The 19,831-nt window shown below is 36.1% G+C and overlaps 1 protein-coding gene across 2 annotated transcripts in view; it reads right to left on the bottom strand.

The window, feature by feature from the left end:
* Nucleotides 1-19,831, bottom strand: part of LOC105221038 (homeobox protein araucan-like) — an 87,490-nt gene that overhangs the window by 47,684 nt on the left and 19,975 nt on the right. For both annotated transcript variants that reach the window (XM_011197684.3, XM_011197685.3), the window contains exon 2: nucleotides 17,567-18,169. In XM_011197684.3, the coding sequence (XP_011195986.2) occupies nucleotides 17,567-18,169 (603 nt within the window). The remainder of the gene's footprint in view (nucleotides 1-17,566; nucleotides 18,170-19,831) is intronic.

Raw genomic sequence — 19,831 nt, 5'->3', positions numbered from 1 at the left:
CTTTTTAAAACCATCAGATAAAATTTGTATCCTATTCTAATCGATTAAAAAGTACTGAAACGACTAATTGCTATATAAAAAAATATGGAGGAGATAAGGTCGGGTAGAACAAAAAATTATTACCAAAGTCTACCTCACTATATTAATGATATTAATAGAAACAAGTAAGGAAGGGCTAAGTTCGGGTGTAACCGAACATTTTATACTCTCGCAATTTATTTATTTAACTTTATTTATATTATATAATACACAATTTGACCCACATATTCGTCATATATATTGTATAAAGTCCACTGAAAGTTGGAAACCTTAATATTAGGTTAGAAGCACCGAGGTCCTCGTGTTCGATATATGGGGCCTTAATATATGGTCCGATTTCGGCGATTTTTAGAATGGGGCTGCCGCACTATTAACGTAGTATTTGGTCAAAGTTCTGCACCGATTTAGATTGTCTTCAAAGTTCTGGTACATAGGAAGTAGGCGTGGTTGTGAAGCGACTTGGCCTATTTTCACAACATATCATTGGGATGTAAGTTTCATTGAAATCGGTCGTGTAGTTCCTGAGATATGGTTTTTGACCCATAAGTGGGCGATGCCACGCCCATTTTCCTTTTTGTAAAAAAATCTGAGTGCAGCTTTCATCTGCCATTTCTTATGTGAAATTTAGTGTTTCTGACGTTTTTCGTTAGTGAGTTAACGCACTTTTAGTCATTTTCAACCTAACTTTTGTGTGAGAGGTGGGCGTGGTTATGATCCGATTTCTGTAATTTTTGGACTGTATTAGGAAGTGGCTCAAAACGACTGCAGAAAGTTTGGTTTTTATAGCTCTATTGGTCTGCGAGGTATGTACAAAAATCTTAGTAGGGGGCGGGGCCACGCCCACTTCCCCAAAAAAATTACATCCAAATATGCCCCTTCATACCAAGTTTTATTTCCATAGCTTTATTTATGGCTTAGTTATGGCACTTTATGTGTTTTCGGTTTTCGCAATTTTGTGGGCGTGGCAGTGGTCCGATTTTGCTCATTTTCGAAAGCAACCTTCCTATGGTGCCAAGAAATAAGTGTGCCAAGTTTCATCAAGATATCTTAATTTTTACTAAAGTTACAGCTTGCACAGATGGACGGACGGACAGACAGGCATTCGGATTTGAACTCCACTCTTCACCCTGATCACTTTGGTATATATAAAACTATATCTAACTCGTTTAGTTTTGGGTGTTACAAACAACCGTTATTTGAACAAAACTATTATACTCTCTTTAGCAACATTTGTTGCGAGAGTATAATTATATATCGATATCACTAATTTTACCACCGAACCAGATAATTCTAACCAAACGTTCTTTTTTCAGATACATTTTGCTAATACCGATTATGGGCTACAATAGAACGAAATTCAATATATTGGGTATAATAAGGAAAGAAGGTATTTGGTGGGATTGGAAGGGAATCATCCACTAAGAGCTCCCATATGGCCAGACGCTTAATTCTACCATCTACTGCGAACAACTGGACCGCTTGAAGCAGGCGATCGTCCAGAAGCATCCAGAATTGGGCAACAGGAAGTGTCCAGGACAACGCCAAACCACACACTTCGTTGATGACTCGTCAGAAGCTTCGGGAGCTCGGATGGGAGGTTTTATCGCATCCACCATATATCCCGGACATAGCGCCAAGTGATTACCACCTATTCCTGTCCGTGGCGAACAAGGGCGTTGGTGTAAAGTTGAACTCAAAAGAGGCTACTGAAAAGTCCGAGTTCTTCGCAAATCATGAGAGGGGCTTCTACGAGAAGATTATAGAACGAAACGGCGCAAATTTGAACTAAATCCGATCACTATAATACTTTTTATAAAGCATTGAATAAATAGCAAAAATGCGGAAGGGAGATATTTGCCAACCAGATATTACATACATACATAGGTGTATGGCTGAGGTCTAGATTCATTTAATTTTAACACTAAATCCACCTTTTTATTGGAAGTATGGGGGCTAACGGATGTTTTGAACCGATCATATTAATTTTTATCACCAGCCCACATTGTCATCAATCCCTTGTTTAATTAAGATATAATATCTCAGAACTTGAACGATATTTTCGGTATAAACTCAGACATAGGCACTGAGGCGTTTATATTCGGCATCTATGTTCTTGAAAAAGTATAGTCCGAATATCGACTACTATGTGATTAGAGTTGCCATCCCTTCAAAATCACTATTTTAATATATTCAATCTAATGGAAATGAAGTTGCTGTTATATTTAATGTAGACGTCGTTGTAGTCCGATTTTACCTCAAATCGTAACTATAGGAATTCCAGAGGCTCGTATATATATATATGTATATATATATATATATGTATATCGAGTAGTTGCTGAGATGTGAGGCTTGGTCTAAAATGAAGCGGTCCATTGTAAAAAACATGTAAACCTCATATATGATCGTTTTAGTTAATTTTATGCTTCTGACGGGTTTCTTTAGAGAGCCAAACCATCTTTAGCACTTTCAAAATATCATGAAATATTACTTATATTTTTTGATTTTGTTCTCCTCGAAGTACAATGAAAGATCTGTCAATTTGTTATTGGTTTACAAGCTAATTTCAGAATAAATATTGCAACTGAATTCAGATATTTTTGCCAATTTCGAAATTGAACAACCAAATCCAAACACCATTCTATAGTATTTTCTCACATTTCCTCAGTAATCTGAGATGTAGTTAACATCGTCGTTGCTACTGGACCTTAAAACTGGCCAATGAATGGATGGTGATGAGGAAATTAGAAAAATACATGAGTGTTACGTCTCATGCATGAATATTTCTGCAATTTATTTATTTATTTTCTTTAGCCATGTTAAATTAAGCGCACAAGCGGCAATTAGCGAACGGCAGCCAACAAGCAGTCAATAAAATGTAAAACGCATTGTAGCCAATATATGTAAATATGTGCATGTACAACAACTTCATCGCGCTGTTGTTGACGGCTGCCACAAACATGTGTATGTACAAATGTAGGAGCTTTTGTTGCTGCGTTTGTGTGGCACTAGCTGCTAATCGCGCATTTTTACAAGACATTAAATCTGTTGCAAAGTAAATTATATCCGGATCCACATAAACGCTCGCACGCTCGACTCGCTTGTGACAACAACATAGTTGACGACAATCAAGGAGTTTGAGCTTAAGTACTTATACATAGATGTATGTGAACGTTATCAAGAGTCAACTAAATGAACGCACATTTTAGTGCCCAGCAAGGCTTTATTAGACGATACAGGGGCGCAGATCTGACTTTAACTCTGCCATGTAGGCCGCTGGTCGCTCGTTTCCTCCGCAATAAATGCATTTCGAATATTTTTCTCCGCTGCCCAGTAGCCAATTTATTTGTTTTTAGACTTTTTTCCGCCATCGAATTGCATTTGTTTAGCGCTTTTTCGCATTTTTTTACTACTTTGAAATCAGCTTGAAACACGAGTCAACAACTGTAATTATTTTAATGTTGGCGATTTGCATAAAAATGCAATTAACTACTTTTTATGAGCTGCTGCACTTCGGTGTTGCACTAATTGTTGTGCCAACTGCAGCCAAAACGTCTATGGACACACAACCACCAAACCACTCAGTATCACTCAGTGTATGAAAAAACATAATTATATGTATATGAGCATATACATACATCTACCTATGTAGGTAAATATGTAGACCTTAATGCTATGTGGCGGCGGACAATGTGAAATTTGTGGAAACTGTGGTTCTGTCGGCAGCAGCAGCAGAAACAGCAAAAACAAATATCACAATGACCATATCATAGAGGTATTTATTGGCAGTGCCGCTTGGTACTATCTATAGCTTTTGTAGAAGGGAAGCACATAGGGGGCGGCGTTCGGTTTGAAAATATTCCGTACGTTAAGCGTTTTCGGACGTTAAACATTTGTATAACTATTTTCTGCACAATTGAATAAATTAAGATTGGCATGCATTATATGCAAAGCGCAATTTAAAATCACGTTCATTAAATTTAATGCAATGAGTGATATTCGTGCAAAGCATGAGAGAAATGCTTATTTTACAAGGTTACAAATTTATTTTTTACCATTAAAGCTTTATAGAATAGATAGAATGGACAGATTTTGTTATTATTTATATCTTGAATTCTGGAATAACGTTTTGACCAAGTGGAACAAATCTGTTGATTCTTCAATCGGTGGTAATATCGAAAGTTCGTTTGAACGCGAGGGGAATGCTCTGTGAGTCGAGAAACAATACCATACTCTCCACGAAGTTTTAGAAATTCGTATCTATAATGAATTATACTCACTTTGTTGAGAGGGTTTTTAGACTAAGTGTAATCCGAAGTCCCTCGATAACCAAATATCTACCGCAACGGACAAGAAAACTCAGATCGCAAAGTATCGACCTTATATGCTAACTTTGAAACGTCGTTATAGATTCAACAATAATTAAACCAGTTAAGAGTTAAGATTTTTTATTGACGATTCCAGTGGGACGATTCTTCTTCTTACCATAATACAAAAACGGTTAGTCATGCTTTTATTTTTTTTTTAATTATTATATTCAAGTTAACTTTGCAGTTGAACTTCCATAACTCGAACTATTATAACTCGAAGATCTCCATAACTCGAACACTTGACATGGCAATAGCGCTTAAAAGTCAAATTTCATACAAATTTCCTTCCCTAACTCGAATTTCTATAACTCGAAGTTCTCCATAACTCGAACTCTTGAAGTGGCAATAGAAGGCAACTTTCATACAAATTTCCTTCCATAAACCGAACTTTTTGGTCAGGGCATTATATAAAATTTAAAATTTTACTCTGTATATTATGGAGGCGAACAAAAAGTATGATATTACACTTATGAATTGCATAAATCATCTAACAAAGGCATGGGATACATACTTCAATAGCAAACTGCAACAAAGAAAATTACAGAATACATCTTTTAACGTATGTAAATAAAAATGTTTGCGAAGTAAATAAATAAAACAGTGTCTAAATCTTATTTTACAGCTTTTTGAAAATTTATATGTTTTAATGCAAATTCTATAACTCGAAGTCTCTCTAACTCGAAGCTTTTTGTGGATTATGGTGATTCGAGTTAGAGAAGTTTCACTGTATTTTCATGAGATTTTTTTTTAATATTTGGATATAGTTGGAATAATTCCATATACCAGGCAATAGTCCCGATTTGAGACCAATCGAGAACATTTTGCATATTTTTAAGGATTGTCGTTTATAATATACTCAAAACTTTAAACGAGCTCGACTTAAATATAAAGAGGCGGTAATACAATGGCATCACTTTTGACGCAGTAAAAATTATTGTGGATACAGTGATGTATTGAGAATGTCGTAAGAAGTAAAGGAGCTCCAAAAATATATTGGAACCTGTTTTTTTAACCAATTTACTAGTACTCATATTAATTACAACCATATTCACAAATATGAAGGGAATTATATGTAGCATTGATTTTTTTAGCAAAGCACTTATTAAAATCTAATATTTTTAAGAGAAAACTTACAGAAAGCAAATACTGCTTTCTTCTCTGTTATTTAGTTATTGATCATTGAACTGGAGCCTAGATGTTGATTCTTACACTATCCAGTTGTTCATTAAGTTATCAAACGAATGGTCAACCAAAAAGCAGTTTTGCAGTGTTTGTGAGTTCCAATATCTTTCAAAATTTTTGATGTAATAGCATCAGTATCAATAAAAATTCAGCTAGAAAGAATATTCATTAACTAGGTTTTCAAATGAAACTTGAATTGCTAATATTTTGCGCTAATGTGATTTTAGGTAGAACAAAATATCTTTCTTAAGTTCAAATAAAAATTACTATGAACCGACCAATTGACTCATGGAAAACTGAATGAACCTTGTTTGCAGAGAAGGCGCTTCTTACTATAATTGCTGTTAGCCACCCAATGTGGTTCTACTCCTACACTATGTTCGACTGAAGTCATTGGTACTAATTTGAGGTAAACAAAGCATGCCTCGCGTTTTCCAGTTTTAACGTCTCCATATCACGATATATCTAAGTCAAATCAACAACATTTTGGTGGCACTAAGATATGCACATATGACACGGAACCATTCTGTATTTAATTACGAGCTGATTTGTTTTAAAATTGATGAAAACAAAGTTGGGTACAAGTGAAATGGGAATATATTATTAGAAGATACGGAAGATACAGAAGCTACATTTGCAAACAGATTTCAATGTTGTATTCCTTTATTTAAGGGTCGAAAAGTGCTTATTATGTGCTAACGAATTTTTAAATTCTATACTCACTTCCCCATAAAAGTAACTTAAAAAAAATTAATAACTGTTGTCTGCTTCTTTGATAGACAAATTTGCATTCATATGCATTCTTTTACTTTTCACGAAGTGCAATGCATTTTGCTTTGGCGTTTCCTATCCTTCACCTATAATAGGCGTCTACCATTTATGAGTATTCGACTGCCACAATTGCTTCCTCGTCTGTGTTTTGTTCCTCGCAAAAACATACAATATAATTACTACTCACAACGGAATCGCACACGATTCGTCAGTTGAGACTGTTCAGCCAGACAGCCAAAGCGTTTCACCCAGCAACAATGTCAGCACGGCTATCGACATTTGAGTTGTGCCTGCCACTGTTCTGTTGCAGCAATTATACATATAGTTTTTTGTTGTCAGTGTTTACTAAGCGATTAAGATGTTCACTCGCTCGCAAGAGAAATTAAACACAGGTAGCTCGCTGAACGAAAAACAATTGTAAGCGGAATAGTACACATACAAATGCCAACGAACATGCAAAAATATATGCCTATAAATTATTATTTGCGCACACACACGCACATACAAACAGCAGTAAATATATTTACGAGTATTTGAGTGTATGTGCGTTGGTACGCATGTTAACGCGCTCATTAAAAAATACTCGCCGCCAATTATCGCACGAAAATACACGACTCTTCGAGTGTAGAATTTGAATTTCAAACGCAAATCTTTGACTTTCCACTTACTTGCCGCATAGCTCTATTTCGTGCTGCTCGGCATTAGCTTAAGGAGCCCAAGGAGCACTGGCTTTGTTACATTCCAGCGTAATTTCTTCATTTCATTTCATTTGTGCGCACTTTGAGTGAGTGAATGACCACTGCCGCATAACTTGCCCCATTACTTGCCACAGCGGCCGTCTGCAATGTGTGAAACAACTTGTTTGAAAATACCCCCTTTTAGATTTAATCCTTTCCACGGAATGGGAACAAGTGCAAAGCGCGTTGAGCTAATCGCTAATAATTATGAAAATATTTGAGCTCGTTAATGGGGTTTGTGTTAGCGGTTTTGTGCTAACAAGAGAGTAAAGAAAATTCAATAAAATATGTACTTAATCGCATGTGAAAATTTCTAAAAGGTTTGTAGTTGTTAGTTAATCAACTTAAAGTTGTTTCAGAGCACCGATTTCCTTTCATTGTAATTTCATTTAGACATATTCACTTCTTTTGCTCAAGTTCATTTCTTTTAATATGCCTTCTTTAAGCCTGGGTAACCATGATACATGTTATAGTACTTATTGTTAAAGAAAGAGGAGTTTCTGCGTAATTTCGTAACCATTGAATAAAGATGGATCTATTGGATCTTGGATCACAGACCAATGAATAGTCATAACAGTGGATGCAATCAGCGAACCAGGTCTAAAGAAGACATTGGAATTCCTTATCCGGAATTCAGAAGTTTTGACGACCTTGACTACCAAAAATAATCATATTTGGCTAATCTCCGTTGTCGCCACAGTCAAGCTGTTCAACACCCAAACTGCTGCACCAGACGCCGTATTTCCCATATCTGATCCTGTATTACTTCTGTTTGTTTCAAAACTTGAGAACTTTGAGACGAAAGATAAGTTTTTAGCCGCCATATACCTAGGCCTAGTTTTCAGACCTCGAGGGGACATACTTTTTAAACGTCTTAACGAAATTGGATCATCACTAAGTTTTAAGAAACGAGTTGAAGGAATGAACGAAAGTGCTCCAGCTCTGAAAGTGTTCGATGCAGTACCCGCTGGTGGAAGTCGAAGAATAGGACCTGGCTTCACTTGGTGTTTCCAATTTGCCCCAAACTGCCAAAAGAAGAGATACGTGACGCGCTGTTGTGGGCTCGGCTATAACCGCGTAAGCGGTATCTATGCCAGTCAAGAAGAAGAAGAAGAAGAAGATGTATATTGAGAACTGAATCACCATTTTAACCATTAGATGTAAATAACCAGTCACAGAGAATACGTTCCAAAAGACAATTTTGTAATATGATGGAAGTATGGAAGAGAAAAGCTTAGATGTAACTGAACATTTATACTATAGCAATTTGCAAAGCTCAATAGAGTAGAAACATTTTTAGGTATTGGTGAAACTTTATTATATTTAGTAGAGCTATGGGAACGAGACCACGAGTCTATACCAATATATACACTAAATTGGGTATATTGGGTCTTGGGGAAGGTTTATATTCAGGAACATATTTCCACCAAATTTCATTAAAGTAAGGCACAATTTGACCCCATATTCCACTAGACTAAAGAAAATCATTGTATATGGGGATTAATCCGGTAATTCGTGAACCAATTTCATAAATGTTCACCCAAAATAAATATTGCAATGCGAGAATATAGAATGTTCGGTTATATCTTTTATATAGACTTTTACAATTATAATTTCAATAATGTGAAAATGAGTTGTTGCGTTTCACCTGTCAGCGCTTTTTACATAATTAAATGAAATACGTCAAATGCTTTGAAAGAAGCTACATTATTATGACAACGAACGCCACAAAACCATTACGCTACAAGTTTCTACAAATTTATGAAACCGAAATACTTAAGTAAAATTTATTTTCCTAACGTGCAACAGTGAGAATTCTCTTTATATAAACCGTTATGCGTAAGATTTACTGAAATTTTCCATCATCTTATATAAAAAAAAAATACCACAATTAAATATATAACTATATTATTAATAATTTTTTACATTTTATTGTTTTGTGCTAATTTGACTTATTCACGCGATTTTCAACTACATAGTTGCCTACTTATTGGGTTTTATTAAAATAGATACGTATGCCTACACACTATGCTAAGTTAAGTAAATAGTATTTCGAAATGCTTTCAGTGCTGTGAAACCTAATAAATAATAAATAATAAGCAAGTGTACATTAAGTGTGCCTCTGAAAGCGAGCACAGCAGCAACCAGCTAATTACAAGCAAACCAATTTTTCACAATCGTGGCGCGCATTGCAATTATATAGTATGTTTAATATGTATATGTATGTATGTGCGGACGTGTGTAAAATAAATGCGAAAGTCGCCGATGCAGTTTGTAGCGAATATGCGTTGCGCATGCGCATGGGCATTCACACGAATGCGCGCCTTTAATAGCCACACGCACGTCAAGCAGCACAATTTTATATTTATATATGTATGTATATATGTATGTACTCTATATATAAAAGCACACGCGCTCGCACCTTGCATTGTGTGATGCGACTTAATGCAATCAAAACAATTAGATCGCTTAATTAAAGAGGGGCTCTTACGGGTTGTACGCGAGTACATGAGTGCTAACGTACCATCCATTATTGATTTCACGTGCGTTTTCATGCTTCGAAAAATAGGCGTTTGCGCAAAAATAATTACGCTGATATTTATGTTTCTTTAATTCCATACACATACTTACATACATACATACATATATATATACAAAAAAATATTGTGAAAAAATAATTATTAGCAAATATTTATGAGCAAAATCTGCGTTAAAGTTAGCTCACAACTCTTGGTTATTTGCTTCTAAGTTATGCAGCTCACATGTCTGTATGTATGTATGCGTTGGCAACTGTCAGTCAAGCTGAAATGATAAATAAGATTGCGCATACGCTCCGTTGGACGCTTGTGGCATGAATGCATGTTTGGATTGGCAGTTGACTTTGATGTGGCATGGCAGTGACTTTGAGCTGCACACATGCATATGTGTGAGTTTATGAGTGTCTTTATATAATATATTATATATAATATTTTATTGTTGTTGCTGTGATGCGTTAATTATGCGTGCAACTGACAACAGCTTGAGTGCGTGAGCACGTTGGGGTTGCTATCAGCTGAAAAAGTGCGTATCTACTTAGTTTTTTACAGTAAATGATAAAAACGCATGATGCGCTTAACTCGCTAGGGGTTTGAAAAAGTGCCAACAGTCTTTTAAATATATTTTTTGCTTTCTAAGTGCCTATCCATTTAGTTTGTGAAATAATTGAATAAAGAAAGTGCATATATTTGATATATAGAGTATATGTGTGTGAATATTATCACACAAACTCCTTTAACCAAGCGCTCAACGCACAATTGCCTACACGCATGCGCTAACCAGCTACCAGCAACTACAATAAAATCTATATTATATAGCGTACAACATCATTAGCAATATGAATAATAGCGAAAAATTGCAAATTTGCTAGTCAATTAAAAATTTCTTCAAGAAAAGCCAGAAATCATTTACAGCTCATAAATAATATGCTGCAGCTCAAACATACATATTTCTACATATATATGCTTGCACTAGTTGCACACTGTGGCATTGCCATTTTGCAGCATATAATTTTTCACAAATTTACACATACTACCATTGGGCTGTGCCACTCTAATGTTCAACAATCACTTTTACACAATAATTACGCAGCGCAAATTAAGTTTTAATTCTATATTTCAAACGCTCATACATACATACATATATGGAGTGGTGTATGTGTGTGAGTGCGAACACACTCATATTGAATTTCATTTCATCTTACTCACCCTAATTTTATTTGCAACGCATTGCAATCGGCTTCTCACTCCACATAATACATTTTAGTTGTTATAAATATTTATTACTGTTTATGTCTTTTAAAAATGATGAATAGCTATAGAACATGCCAACCGTTGTTGCTGCGGATTGCAGTGGGTTGCTCTGTTAGTCATTCGCTTAAGATTGCAAATTATACAAAAAGCTTCAAAGCCAATTGACATGGTACACCGCTGTGCGGCAGCATATAGTTATTTTTATGTTTATATGCAGTTAGTGCTGACGGCGTATTGAGTAGTTAATAACTAGGAGATCATATCTATTTATGTACATACGTGAACATTGAGTTAAACATGTTGTTTGTGTACAAGCGCCCATAAAAATAATATAAAATATATAGTATATTGATACTATTAACGGACAATCTATTTGACATTTATTTGAACTGAATATATTTTTGGTTTTGCATTGGATTTTTATATTCATATACATGGTGCACGGAGTATTATACATAGTTTGGTTCATATAATGGTTGTTTGTGTCATACAGAATTAAAAGAGTTAGATGTGGGGTTATATATATATAAATGATCAGGATGACGAGTGAAGTTTAAATCCGGATGCCTGTAGTACGTCTCTTCATCTGTCCGTGCAAGCGATAACTTAAGTAAAAATTAAGATATCTTGATGAATCTTGATACACGGGTTCCTTGTCACCATGGAAATCGGCTCATTGCCACGACCACAAAATGGCGAAAATCAGTTCACAACCAAGCCTACTTCCCATGTAACTCAATTTTGAATTCCATCTGATTCGTTTACTTTATAATATATACATTAGGATCCCATGAAGATAGCGGAATAAAACTTTACACAAATACTGAATATCATCTATGGAAATCTTGTGGAAAAATTGTCGAAATCGGACCATAACATTTCAAAGCCCTGGGTATCGAACATGAAGAGCACAGTGCCTAAGGATAAGTTTTCACCGAAAATATCGGTAAGTCTCTCTGTTATTTTAATGTAATTCAGAGGAAATCTTTTTCTTCTAATAGTGTATTTCTGCACCAAAAATGGCTAAAATCGGGTCATAACTTCCCCCAGCTTCCATATACCTAATTATAGGTTTTTCAAAAATACGGTGGGCTTTATTCCGCATATATCGGAGATAAGTATATATGCCAGATATCTTAGCAAAATTGAGTGAGCGTATAGTGTTGGATATAATGTACCTTGGTGGTGAAAATGCGTGAAATCGGTTCAGGAATTACCTCAGCCCTCATATATGATGATTTTACATCAATAAATTGGGAAAATATAGTATATTCGGTGCACCCGAACTTAGCCCTTCCTTACTTGTTTTATAAAGGTGATGCCAAATAACCCAAGCCCAACAGACAGCCTTTTAAATCCAATCTTGTGTGTCGAGGCTCAGATAGTTTGGCGATAAATCACAAAACATCAACTATTATCAGCGTTTCAAACCATATACTTCAAATACTGGACTAATAGATACTTTCCACTTTTGCTAGAAAATAATTATCATAAAAATCACCAAACAAAGACGAGACATTTTCAAGATTATCTGCTAAGTCAAGGTGTATACTAAATAGTCGAAAAACAACTTGTTATATATCAACGAAATATTTTACCTCAATAATATTTAGGTAGGAGGTTTAATGGGTTAAAGTCTCACAATGACATGTTCAAAAAAGCATGGAACTCCCTGCTCTTAAAACAAAAACTATACTGTAGACCAAATGAACGGGAAATACCTCTAAATCTCCATGTATATATTGTTTTAATCCCCTTAAATTAAGAACTAAAGCTTAGCCACTGAAAACTGTAAGCCTTTGAATGCGTCTCATTCAATTTTAATCGGCGATGTTGACTACTACTAAAGATATGCATCTCTATAAGTGTATATAAATATGCATAAGCCTCAAAAAATAATCTTCGTGACAAGCCAAAGACATAAAACAAAACCACAACAAAATGTGTGGCATCATGTTACACATTACAAAAACAATGGCGTAATTAACAATAAAGCCAATATACATATGCAAAACTAATTGCAAAACTAATTTGTGACATTTACAATAATTGTTGTCATAACATGAGCACATTAACCCGCCAGACGGACGGACGTCACATTAAACTGGCATGCAGAAATGAATGCACCAGCCGAGATGCACAGGCATGAACACATACTCGTAGATGGAAAAGCACCAGGTGCTGACAGCAGTGCATACGGTGGAAGGGCGGTAGTTGATAGGCATCGAAGCTCAGCTACTCATTCGGCTTCATGCGGTTCAGCGATGAGTGGAAACCTGAGAAGCATTAAGCAGAAGAAGATGCAACAGACGTACTATAAAAAGGCGAGGCAAGCTTAAAAAAAAACTAAAATGCACATAAGACTTTATGTGTAAATAATACCAACAACAGAATAACAATTAAAACAAAAACAACAATACGCTGTGTACTATACACTGCACACAAAACAATAACAATAATCGTCAAAGCTGAACAACTTCTATAATACGCTGGAAGACACCCATTGCATTTATGCACATATTATGGTACGGAAGGTGGATTGCACTGAGAATATATTTACCAGCAGGAAAATGCAAAGGATTTCGTTCTTCGTTTAAAGTTTCGGTAGTTTATAAATGGTGATCTTGAGAGTCTAATATCCATTTACAGATTACCTTTTATGTATCTGTAGACATTTAAAATGTTTGAAAAATATCTACTTATATAATCTCCAAATATTTTTGTGTTCAAATTAGAATCTCTACATATACGGTCTAATAAAAATTAATCCGTGTTGTCTTCTTTGATGTCAAATATGGCATAGAGATGACAGAGTCTCCCTGACCTGCTCAACAAGCAAACACAAGTGGCCTGAATGGAATATGGGCCTCTATTGCCGATTGTTGTAATTTAGAATGTTCTATATAAGAACTCTGGTCGAAGTTTTAATGGGACACTGTTTTTATTGGTAGACATGATTGCAGAAGCTGTCAAAAAAAGAAGAAAATAATGGAAATAATAGGTCTCGGTTTCCTGGACGATATATCGGAAGTAGTACAGTTGAAACTTTTTGATTTAATTATTTTCATCAAGACCCACTATTGGTTCAATGAGGACATGGTAGTGTGAGGAGAATCCAGACCCGGGGGTCTGGGTCTCCTAAAGCACAGGTGCGTCGTTCGACATCCACTACACCTACCTACTACGTTGACGCTCTGAAAGGCCAACTGGCAAACACATCGACAATATAAAAGAAATCGGGATCGACGAGCTAAACATTGCATACCAAAACTCTTTGAAACCAATTAAATAAGGCTGGATTCAAAAATAAAATTGATGCATGGGTCTCACAAAAAAAACTCAGCTCAATTTTCATCTCGAATGAATCCCAACATTGCTCCATTTCCGAAGCGATGGTAATTGGTGATGAAAAGTGAGTCACATACGAAAATGTCAAGCGGAAACGGTAGTGGTCGAGCTGGTCAAGGTTTTGCTATGTGTTTGGTGGGACTGAATCATCTACTATGAGTTGCTCTCCTACTGCCAAATTCTTATTTATGTTGGCTATTAGACCGTCTGAAGAAAGCTAACGCCTAGAAAATGCTGGCATTGGAGAGGACTTGTGTTTCACATCAATAGTGACTCCATAGAAGCTTCGAGAGGCTCTTGTCCACCACATATGTTGGACCTGATACCAATTCATTACTATTTATGTGCTATTTGGATTCAAGATAAGATTTAAAACCATTTGTTGTAGTAACTATAGATAAGCTTTAGCAAAAATCTACATATATACATCCCATATGTAAGTATAATTTGTTGTAGTAACTATAGATAAGCTTTAGCGAAAATCTACATATATACCTCCTATATGTAAGTATAATTTTCCTTAAGAGCTTAATTAATGCAAGTCCAATAAGCATCCGGCTAATCGATTAGGGAAATGCATACCAGATTTGTCATTACCTGTTGAGACGAGTTATACATATATTGTTGGACATAAGTTGGGATCGATATCAGATCCGGTGGATAGGAGTACCTTACCATAGTTCGATAAATATGTTTAAAGAGCCAGCTTTCTGAGTCAAATATTCATGCGATATCTAATGGTTGCGGAAAGATGTTATTTGTTTTAGAAAGATAAGATGAAGAAGAGTTTAGTATTCGATAAGAAGAACTGGACCATTTTGATTAATGCTAAAATCATGCTTTATTATTTAATAGAAGAAATCCCACCACATCTCCTCTTATGAATATAGAAATCAACAGATTTGATTTTCCGACAGGGAAAACCTCACGGCAAAGCGAAAATAAGACGCTACGCCACACGATGCTTAGATACACCAAGCAACAACAACAATCAAAGAAGTATAAAAACAACAGTGAACAATAATAATAATAATAATAATAATAATAATAACGAATGCAATAATAACAACGTCAATGGCACAAAAGTTCCGTGAAGCATAAACCTTCAACTTGCAAACAAATGTGCCAAATGCAAAGCAAAGGCGAGGCAGCGAAGGGCGGAAAACTAAGTGAAATTAGTGGAAATGGGGAAATGCGAAATGCAAATCCGCAAACCGCAGTCGAACAAGAAAAGTACAGCAACAATAAACCAAATAAGCAGACGACACGACACACACATACAAGTATAGGCAACAAGAGCAAAAAAAGAGCAACAAAAATCTTCGGGTACCCGCAATAAAAACAAAAACAAAAGGCAGAATGACAGTGACATTTAGTTCGCCGTGCAGCGAATATGTAGCCCCACAATATGTCTATTTGTGGACAATGGCGCTGGCGGTTCGGGCCGGTACGTTGTTGTTGTTGTGGTTTAGGGATGGTGGTGGGCGCTAGAGAATTAGCCACATATGCCCGCAAAGCAACTGTATAAATGCACACAAAATGCTTTACAAGCTTATAAATGAAACGACAAATATAGAAAACAAATGCGAAAGCGAAATAAAAACATAAAGCAACAAAAAAAGTAGAAAAACAAAAGCAAATGAAAATGCCCACAAAGTGCATCTCCATATGGTATTATATATGAAAAAGAGCGGAACCGAAATGTTTTTGCACCACTACTTTAAAACTCGTATAAATAGTGAGTGTATGAGCACGAACTTTAAGACACGTGACGTGAAACATTTAAAGACAGAGATCAAAATGTCATAGACTTGCAAGTGAAATATATCTAAATAATTAGTGATAATAAAGTTATCGATACATAAAGTAGCACTAGGATGTACTAATTTTGTAAAGAACTGAACCATCGATCTTGATGAAATTTTAAAGATTTGTTTTTATAATCTCGCAACAAAGTTGCTAAGAGAGTATAATAGTTTTGTTCACATAACGGTTGTTTGTAACACCCAAAACTAAACGAGTTAGATATAGGGTTATGTATACCAAAGCGATCAGGGTGAAGAGTGAATTTCAAATCCGAATGTCTTTGCAAACTGTAACTTGAGTAAAAACTAAGATATCTTGATGAACACGTGTTTCTTGGCACCATAGGAAGGTTGCTTTCGAAGATGGGCAAAATCGGACCACTGCCACGCCCAATGGCGAAAACCGAAAACACATAAGCCATAAATAAAGCTATGGAAGTAAAATTTGGTATCGCACTATGAAGGGGCATATTTGGATGTAATTTTTTTGGAGAAGTGGGTGTGGCTCCGCCCCTAGTAAGTTTTTTGTACATATCTCGTAAACTAGAGTCGTCTCTTTTATGTACTACCATATTTTTTTACAAAATTGAAAATAGGCGTGGCGTCGACCACTTATGGGTGAAAAACCATATCTCACGAACTACTCGACCGATTTCAATGAAATACGGTCACCCTGATAATACGGATGAAAAATTAGCGCAATCAATTTACAAGCACATCTACTTCCCATATAACTCAATTTTGAATTCCATCTGATTCGTTCACTTTATAATATATACATTAGAAACCAACGAAGATAGCGGAATAAGACTTTACACATATACCTAATTATAGGATTTTCAAAATTACGGGCTTTATAGATCGGTTCATATACGATATATCTTAGCAAAATTAAGTGAGCGTATAGTCTTCGATATATTGTATCTTGGTGGTGAAAATGAGTGAAATCGGTTTAGGATTTACCTCAGTCCCCATATACTATTTATGATAATTTTCGTTATTCTATTGGACTTTATGCCGAATATATGGGTAGAATTGTGTGTTATCTTATTAAAAATTTATCAATAAATTGCCGGAGTATAAAATGTTCGATTGCACCCGAACTTAGCCTTTCCTTACTTGTTTTATTGTAAATTTTTCCAATATTGATTTTCAAATAATTATAGAGCAATGACGCTACAGACCCAAATTTCGCACTCTAAGAACTAAATTTAATGATAAAGCCTGACAAGGTATAGATAATCATTTTGAAGGTTTGTAGAGAATGTATATACGATTGAGGAGTTACCATAGAAACTGTTGATGAATTACAAAAATTAATCGGAGCGCATTTACTTTCACCAATGAATTTTTTCAATTTTATAATAACGAGAAGGAAAAGGTATTTCCCCAAATGATACAAACTAATTTTCCAAAATAAAATCGGAAGGAGTAATCTAATTTCGTTAACATTAAACTTGCTATATCTGACTAACGCCATGAGAGTTCCAGATGCCTTAAGTATTCTAACTAACGAATTTTTAACTTACCAAACTTGAGTAGAACGGTCCACTGTCCACACTAATACTGGGATACGGATTCTGCTCATTCGAGGGATATGGTGTACCGTACACGCCCACGCTAGGTGTTTGTACACCTGCCGATGCTGCCACCGCCGCAGCCGACTGCATACGAGCGTAACTACTTAACGCCAAACGTGTGGGATCATATTGACACGAGCAAACCGTTTGACCCGTCATCGGATCTGTCATAACTGGTCGACCATTATCACAGCAAACTGCGGCGGTGGAGAGCGGATGCGGTGCTGCTGATGTTGGCGGTATACCCGACATTGGATCGACAGTTGCACATGTTCCATATGGTTCCAAGGAACTGCTATCGATGCTGCCACTAGCGCTGCCACTACTACCAGCCGCGCTGGGTGTGCCGGTATTTGAAGGTTGCGATGCGGGGTCAGGTGTTAGTGTGCCGCTATTGTGATCGCCGACACCACCGCCAGCACTGCTCACATTACTGTCGTGTCCATTAGAGGGTGGACTGATCGAGGCAGGTAGATGAGCAGGAGTGGAGGCAGCTAATGGAGATTGCGAGATGGGATGCAGGTTGGATAATGCACCACCAGCCGTGAGATACTGAAAATAGCAAAATAATAAATAAATAATTTGAATAAATATTTCTGGTCTCAGATTAATATAATTTGATAATAAATAGTTATTTATCCCGTCTTACGAAATATTAGTATATATAATAGTAATAGTAACATTTATTTAAACTTAGAAAATACTACTCTGCAATCGTTCGAACTGACCAATATATTTTCTTAGTCCTTGCAGAGCCGTTTTTATGCCAAGGAATTTACGACTTCCTTGGCGGCCTGCGCACAAAAAAAAAACATACACATATTATGTAAGATTACTTTGACCATACTATATCTACATATATGTGTACATGTACATACATGCATATCTTAATATGGCTTTAGTACCAGCAATAGCAATAAATACACCGTTACCCCATAGTAGTAGCCAGGACTGGTGCCATTTGGCTCTTGGCGGCATTTTTCTTTGAGGGCCTTAAAAATTTGTCAAAGCCTGTCACAAATTTGGCCGCTGATGGATTTACGATATCAGCACAGCCACTGCCACAACGTCTGCCACCGGCACCACAAATATGGTTGCAGCCACAAACGACACAACGTTCGATTCGCTTAACCGCTCAATTGGGGTTGACGGTTCGCTTTGTTTAGCGCAACACTCGGCTGTTGGCCAACAACGGTCTGCCGATGGCCAGTGAACAGTGGCTAGTGGCTTCTTGGTCACTTGGTGCTGATGCATATGAGGGGCGGTCGCGACATGAGTTGTCGTTGCGCTTACTTTAATTGCTAATAATAAATAAGTTAGTAAGCGAGCGCGAACCGTATTCAAGTGTAAATTATGTGCGAACGTGTAGATTATGAAAATTGTGTAATAAAAGCTAAACACCAGACAAAAGCCAAGTGAGCGTATGCGCTTAACATATGTAGCTGTAATAAAAACGGTGGGCAATAAACTAAACAAGTGAACAAACAACAACAACAAATATTAGAACCTGAAATGTATGCAAGTTGCGGCAGAGTTTTTATTATTTTATTTTTACTATTTAGTTTTTGTATGAATTAAAAAGCACATTGTATTGCTAATTTTCAGTCAATATTTTTTGCACCTATTTATTGTATTTTTTGCTCGCTTCACAAATAAGCCGCACTACTCTGCTAAGCTGCTCATAAAATGCCCAGAGCTGTGGCATTGGCTTGAAACGCGGCAGGCGAATTTGTTTCTATTGTCACGCTACGTCGAATTGGCTGCAACAACACGATTTAATTGAATTAGTTCTCATTAAAATAATATTCATATAATTGCATTGCAAAACGACGCACTGAGGCGCGAAGTGCCTGCCAAGTGCAACAAATACAGTGTTGTACTATGCAAGTGGAGAGCGATTTAGCGAAACTCCTAAATAAATGAATTGTAGTGGATTTGTAATACAATCTCATAAAAGACTCGTCAACTATAATTGTGCTCATTTTTCAAGCTTACAAACTAAACTAATTGATTACCGCTATTGTAGTGACAGTGACGTATAGAGTAATAACAGTTAGACTACTAGTTGGGTGGGTACACAGTAATTAGTGGGTTGTGAGAGGATGACACTGGAAAAATAGAAAACAATTTAAGAGAAAATATGAAAAATCGGTTTCTTTGGCCATGATGAGCTCTTTACGACTTCATAGAATGCTTGAATTTTGAATTCATATA

The sequence above is a fragment of the Zeugodacus cucurbitae genome, chromosome 4 (assembly GCF_028554725.1).
Source record: "Zeugodacus cucurbitae isolate PBARC_wt_2022May chromosome 4, idZeuCucr1.2, whole genome shotgun sequence".
NCBI lineage: Eukaryota > Metazoa > Arthropoda > Insecta > Diptera > Tephritidae > Zeugodacus > Zeugodacus cucurbitae.
The sequence above is the reverse complement of the archived record's forward strand: the minus strand, read 5'-3'. Positions and strand labels throughout refer to the sequence as shown.